Below are 7327 nucleotides of genomic sequence, written 5' to 3' on the forward strand. Positions count from 1 at the left end.
AACCACATTTCTACTAAAAATACAAAATTAGCCAGATGTGGTGTTACGTTCCTGTAAACCCAACTACTTGGGAGGCTGAGGCGGGAGAATCCTTTGAACCCAGGAGGTGGAGGTTGCAGTGAGCTGAGATCCCGCTACTGCACTCCAGCCTGGGCAACACAGCGAAACTCCGTCTCAAAAAAAAAAAAAAAAAAAAAAAAAAAGTAACATTTTCGACTGGAAGTTGCCTGGAGTTTCTGAATAACTGAGTATAGCAATCAAGTTAGACAGGGTTAGTTAATATCAGGCTTACTTTACTTGTTTGGGGATAGAATATTGTGCTGTGTAAATGAAACTGACTTTGCAAAATTAAAACTGAGGGAATTATGACAGTCAAAGGAATCAGACCTAACTGACACTACCTTGCTTCTAAGTGGTTCCACTCGTCTCACCTTAGGTACCCCCACTACGGCCCCTCTCAGCAGGAAGAAGCTAGAGTAATTGACAGGCTTTTCCCATCTTCATAGCCCACACCTTAAGATTAAGGTGTTATAAAACCCAAAGGGAGGAACTGAAGCCGCCTTTGCAAAATTAGAACTGAGGAAATTGTGACAGTGAAAGACGTCAGACCTAACCGACTCCATCTTGCTTCTAACTTTTAAGCTGTCCTTGTGGATTCCTGGGCGTAGGCCGAACTAACTGTGGGAAGGAATTCAGTTCGTGGTTTGACTCTGAAACAAAATTGGTAACAGCCCTTTCCCAAAAAGACCCCCTTCTTGCCTGGGGACCAGTCTGCCTTTGCAGGGCTAACAAATTAGCTACAAGATTAGAAATTACAGTTTAGGGGTCATGCAGCCTCTGGCTCCAAGAGTCTGAACCTCCTCAAATTGCTCCTGGGGATAGCATCACTATTGTAAAACCTAAAATCAGTGCCCGAGATGTTTTCAGACCCTGCATTCAGTGGATCAGCTGACACCACCCAGACCAGTAATCTGGCTCAACCAGTTCTGCCATCCTGCCCAGGAGGAGGAAGACAGCAAGAAAACCTCACTTTGACCATCTATGACTCCATCTCCAACCTAACCAATCAGCACTCCCCACTTCCCAAGCCCCTGCCTGCCAAATTATCTTTAAAAACTCTGATTTCCAAATGCTCAGAGAGACTGATGTAAGTAACAATAAAACTCCAGTCTCCCGCACAGCCGGCTCTGCGTGAGTTACTCTTTCTTCATTGCAATTCCCCTGTCTTGATAAATCGGCTCTGTCTAAGCAGCAGGCAAGGTGAACCCATTGGGTGGTTACAAAAACACAATTTTTATTCTAGCTTTCTTGGTAAAATTCCTTTTGTTAATCTCTGTGTTTCAACTGAATTTGGAGGGAGGGCTTGGCTAGAGAAATAGAGCGGGGAGGAAGGAATAATTTTACAAGAGAAAGAGAGCCTAACTACGGAAATCAGAACACCTGGAAGTAATCCCGCATCATTTGAGCAAAGGAACTATACCCTAACGGGGGTAGTTAATGAGATCAACCCTGAGGGTAAGTGAGTCTAAAATAGTGCTGCTGTGGGCCACACTTTGAACCCGGCACTTCCTTGTTGCAGCTCTAGAGAAAACAGTCTGTTAAGAAATAAGTACTCAGGCCAGGTGCGGTGGCTCAGGCCCATAATCCCAACACTTTGGGAGACTGAAGTGAGAGAGCCCAGGAATTCAAGACCAGCCTGGGCAACAAGGTGAGACCCCCATCTCTACAAAAAATAAAATAATTAGCCAGGTGTGGTAGTGCACACCTGTGGTCCCAGCTACTGGGGAGACTGAGGTGGGACGATTACTTGAACCCAGGGCAGAGTCAAAGCTGCAGTGAGCCATGACTGTGCCACTGCACTCCAGCCTAGGCAACAGAATGAGACCTTGTCTTAAAATGTTAAAAAAAAAAAAAAAAAAAAAGGTAAGAAATAAGTACTCAACATTATACTGAACTCCTACAAAAGAAAAGCTACAGGTGATGGGAAGAAGGAACTAAAAGGAAATCTATATTGGGAAAGAGAGTAGTGTGTAAGGCATTACTAATCATAACAAGATAATAACTTCCCTGCACAGAGGGAAAGGAAACAGCAGCTCTGAGAACATGGAGATGGAAAATGGAAATCATGCTTTCTCTATGTTTATCTCTAAAAGTTTCATTTGAACACACAGGCTGTGACAGAAGAGGAAGAAAGCAGGGTGTCTGGGAGATAAGTATCTCAGAAGCATGTAGAAATGACACCTGTTCCAACTTGAGATCAAACCTATTAAAAGACTTATGATTCGGCCGGGCGCGGTGGCTCAAGCCTGCCTAATCCCAGCCACTTTGGGAGGCCGAGCGGGCGGCATCACGAGGGTCGGAGATCGAGACCATCCTTGGGCTAACACGGTGGAAACCCGTCTCTTTACTAAAAATACTAAAACTTAGCGGGCGACCGGGTGGGCGGGCACCTGTAGTCCCAGCCCTACCATCGGGAGGGCTGGAGGGCAGCAGAGAATGGCTGTAACCGGGAGGCGGAGCTTGCAGTGAGCTGGCAGTTCCGGCACTGCACTCCAGCCCCGCGTGCGACAGAGCGAGGACTCGTCTCAAAAAAAAAAAAAAAAAAAAAAAAAGGACTTATGATTCTAGCGGATGGGGGGTCCAAGAACAGTCAAATATTTTTTTTTTTTTTTTTTTTTTCTTTTTTTTTTTTTTTTTTTGCTAAACGTTGCTTTACTTTTAACCTTTAGGCCATATATTTATTTATTCTGACCTTAGATAGATTACCTACTTTTGTAAAATTATTTTGGGGCCTCATAGAAACAGATGGGAAGCGCATTCTTTTTGCCTTAAAAAGCAAAACAAAACAAAACCAAAAAAAAAAAAACTTTTTTCAGTCCTGAAGAGAAGCTCTTGAAGTTTGTGAAAACTCTTAAAATGAAAGGGGGCTGAGCTACAGCTCTTGTCTGTAATCCCAGCACTTTGGGAGGCTGAGGTGGGTGGAACACTTGAGGTCAGGAGTTTGAGACCAGCCTGGCCAACATGGTGTAACCCTGTTTTACTAAAATACAAAATTAGCCGGGCGTGGTGGCGCGCGCCTGGAATCCCAACTACTCAGGAGGCTGAGGCAGGAGAATTGCTTGAACCCAGGATGGGGAGGTTGTAGTGAGCTGAGGTCACACCACTGCACTCCAGCCTGGGCCACAGAGCGAGACTTTGTCTCTAAATAAACAAATAAATAAAATAAAATGACAAGGAGAGTAACCATCTCTCAAGAACCTGATTGATGTGTAGATACTGAAGCTGAGAACTGGTTACCTCTGCTTATTCCTAGGCTGATTTAGGCTAGCTCCCTGAGGCTAGTCCAGCACTTCCAGTCCCACACGCACAGCAGTCTCCAACCCAGAGGGCCTTGGCTTGCCAAACCCAGGCTGAGAGGACTTCCGCCTTGGAGAGAATCTCTCATCCTTTTCCCTAGTCTCTCAGTCTGCGCCACTCCCTTTCCTCCTCCCAACTCACCTTGTCATTCACTGGAACAAAGTTGCTATCCATGGTGACAATGCGGAAATACACTGGAAGGAAACAGGCATCGTTAGCAAAGGGGCTGTTTCCTGGCTCAGAATTTTCTTTTTTTTTTTTTTTTTTTGAAACAGGGTCTCACTCTGTCACCCAGGTTGGAGTGCAGTGGCACAACCATGGCTCACTGCAGCCTCAAACTCCTGGGCTCAAGTGATTCTCCCACCCCAGGCTCCAGAATAGCTGGGACCACAGGCAGGCGCCACCACACTCGGCTAATTTTTGTAGAGACAGGGTTTCACCATGTTGGCCAGGCTGGTCTCCGAACTCCTGACCTCAGGTGATCCACCTGCCTTTGGCCTCCCAAAGTGCTGGGATTATAGGCGTGAGCCACCGCGCCCGGCTTCCTGCTCAGAATCTTTCCTCCATCCCTCCTCCTTCCTCACACATGCTCTGAGTCAGCAAAACCCCAACAGGTTTTACTATTTTACAAAACCTACTCTGAGAGTGAGGTAAAGCCCAAACACAGGCCTGGAGCCCAGGAGGCAGAGCAAGAGGCAGAATAGAAGCCTCCATTGACCACCCTCCTCATCCCCCACAGGAACACCAGACTGAACAACTGTCCACACAAAACGGCACCGTCCTAAGAACCCAAAATCAGATGAGTGATCACAGTGCCTGGTTTTAACTTCATATCACTGAAAGAGGCACTGAAGAGGGTAGAAAAGACATACTTGAATTGCGGATACACCCCCCGCCCCCATCCCCCAGCAGTGACTGTGTGGCACAGAGACAGAATCCATGAACTTGAGGGAGGGAGAGCACTTCAGTGACTGTGGGACTTGGCATTGGAACTCAGTGCTGCTCAGTCACAAGGGAAAGCACGCAGGGCAGAACTCAGCCAGCGTCCATGGAGGGAGCATTTAGACCAGCCTCAGCCAGCGGTGAATTGCCCGTCCCAGCAGTTGGGAGCGGAGTTCCGATTAGCCCCTGGGGCTCTGAATAGTCAGCAGTGATAGCTGCGCAGTACTTGTCATGGACCTTGGGTGAGACTCAGAGACACGCTGGCTTCCAGTGGTTCAGCACGTTCCCAGCTGTGGTGACTATGGGGAGGGGCTCCTTCTACTCGAGAAAAGGAGAGGGAAGAGTCAAGGGGACTTTGCCTGCAGCTTAGGTAGCAGCTCAGCCACAGTGGGGTAGAGTACCAAGCAGGCTCTTGGGGTCCCCAGTTACAGGCCGTGGCTTTTGGATGGCATTTCTGGACCTGCTGTTTGTCAGAGGAGAGCTTACTGCTCTGAAAAAAGAGTCCCAGGCCAGGCACCGTTCACCACCAGCTGACTAAGAGCCCTTGAGCCTCGAGAGAACACTAGAAGTATCCGGGCAGTACTCGTTGTGGGCCTGGAGTAGTGGTGGCCACAGGGAGAGACTCCTCTGTGGAAAGGGGAAGGAAGAGTGGGAAGGACTTTGTCTTGTGGCTTTGGTGTCAACTCAGCTGCAGTAGAACAGAACACCAGGTAGATTCCTAAGGTTTCTAACTCTAGGCCCTGGCTAGCAGATAACATCTCTGGACCTTCCCAGGGTCATGGGGAACTCACCACCCTGAAGGGGAGGACAACAAGCGTGGCTGGCTTTATCACCTGCTGACGGTAGAGCCCTAGGGCCTTAAGCAAACACAGGCAGTAGCCAGGTACTGGTTACCACAGGCCTTGGGTGAGACACAGGACAGTGCTGGCTTCGGATATGACCCAATGCAGTCCCAATACTGGTGGCCACAGGGGTGCTTGTGTCACCCCTCTCTCCAGGCAGCTCAGGACAAAGAGAGAAACTCTGTTTTGGAGAAAGTAAGGGAAGAAAACAAGAATCTCCACTTGGTAATCTGGAATTCTTCCAGATCTTATCCAAGACCATCAAGGAGTTACCTCTACGAGCCTTCAAGAGCCACAGAGATACTGAGCATGGGGTCCTCCCTAATGCAGATGCACTGCAGAGTCCAGAAACTTAGATTGCAACACCCAGGGCCCTTCAAATACCTGGAAAGTCTGCCCAAGAAGGACAGGTACAAACAAGTCCAGAATACAAAGACTACAATAAATACGTAACTCTTCAATGCCCAGACACCAATGAACATCCACATCAAGACCATCTTGGAGGCCGGGCGCCGTGGCTCAAACCTGTAATCCCAGCACTTTGGGAGGCCGAGACGGGCAGATCATGAGGTCAGGAGATTGAGACCATCCTGGCTAACATGGTGAAACCCCGTCTCTACTAAAAAAATACAAAAAACTAGCTGGGTGCAGTGGCGGGCGCCTGTAGTCCCAGCTACATGGGAGGCTGAGGCAGGAGAATGGAGTGAACCCAGGAGGCGGAGTTTGCAGTGCGCGGAGATCGTGCCACTGCACTCTAGCCTGGGCGACAGAGCAAGACTCCGTCTCAAAAAAAAAAAGGCCATCTTGGAAAAAATTACCTCACCAGATGAACTAAATAAGGCACCAGCAACCAATCTCGGAGAAACAAAGAGAGTGATCTTTCAGATCAAGAATTCAAAATAGCTGTTTTGAGGAAACTCAACAAAGTTTTAGATAACACAGAGAAGGAATTCAGAATCCTATCAGATAAATTTAACAAAGAGATTGAAATAATATTGAAAAATCTAGCAGAAATTGTGGAGCTGAAAAAAATCAATTCACATACTGACCAATGCATTAGAGTGTCTTAACAGTAGAATAGATCAAGCAGAAGAAAGAATTAATAAGCTTGAAGACAGGCTTTTTAGAAATATACAGTCAGGCTGGACCTGGTGGCTCACACCTGTAACCCCAACACTTTGGGAGACCAGGGCGGGCAGATTACCTGAAGTCAGGAGTTCGAGACTAACCTGGCCTCAAAACCCCATCTCTACTAAAAATACAAAAATTAGCTGGGCCATAGTGGCACGCACCTGTAATCCTAGCTACTCAGGAGGCTGAGGCAGGAGAATCCCGGGAGGCGAAGGTTGCAGTGAACCAAGATCGCACCACTGCACTCCAGCCTGGGTGACAGAGGGAGACCCTGTCTCAAAAAGAAAAGAAAAGAAAAAAAAAAAAGACCAATCTGGCCAACATAGTGAAACCCTATCTCTACTAAAAACACAAAAATTTGGCTGGGTGTGGTGGCTCACACGTGTAATCCTAGCACTTTGGGAGGCAGAGGCAAGGCAGGTGGATCACCTGAGGTTAGGAGTTTGAGACCAGCCTGGCCAACATGGTGAAACCCTGTCTTAAAAGTACAATAATTAGCTGGGCATGGTGGCGGGCGTCTGTAATCCCAGCTACTTGGGAGGCTGAGGCAGGAGAATTGCTTGAACCCAAGAGACGGAAGTTGTAGTGAGCTGAGATTGCGCCACTGTACTCCATCCTGGGGGATAGAGTGAAACTCCTTTTCAAAACAAAACAAAACAAAACAATAAAAATACCCAGTCAGGGGAGAAAAAAGAAAAAGGAATGAAGCATGCCTACAAGATCTATAAAAATAGCCTCAAAAGAGCAAATCTAAGAGGTATTGAATTTTGGCCGGGCACAGTGACTCACGCCTGTAATCCCACACTTTGGGAAGCTGAGGCAGGTGGATCACCTGAGGTTGGGAGTTCAAGACCAGCCTGGCCAACATGGAGAAACCCCGTCTCTACTAAAAATATAAAATTAGCCAGGCATGGTGGTGCAGGCCTGTAATCCCAGCTACTCAGGAGGCTGAGGCAGGAGAATCACTTGAACCCGGGAGGCAGAGGTTGCAGTGAACCAAGATCACGCCATTGCACTCCAGCCTGGGGAACAAGAGAGAAACTCCGTCTCAAAAA

The 7327-nt window shown here is 47.7% G+C and overlaps 1 protein-coding gene across 1 annotated transcript in view; it reads right to left on the reverse strand.

The window, feature by feature from the left end:
* Positions 1 to 7327, reverse strand: part of A2ML1 (alpha-2-macroglobulin like 1) — a 55932-nt gene that overhangs the window by 43368 nt on the left and 5237 nt on the right. The window contains exon 4 of the mRNA XM_017894246.1: positions 3499 to 3551. Within this exon, the coding sequence (XP_017749735.1) occupies positions 3499 to 3551 (53 nt within the window). The remainder of the gene's footprint in view (positions 1 to 3498; positions 3552 to 7327) is intronic.

This window comes from Rhinopithecus bieti, unplaced genomic scaffold (genome assembly GCF_001698545.2).
Source record: "Rhinopithecus bieti isolate Rb0 unplaced genomic scaffold, ASM169854v2 scaffold_23748, whole genome shotgun sequence".
Lineage (NCBI taxonomy): Eukaryota > Metazoa > Chordata > Mammalia > Primates > Cercopithecidae > Rhinopithecus > Rhinopithecus bieti.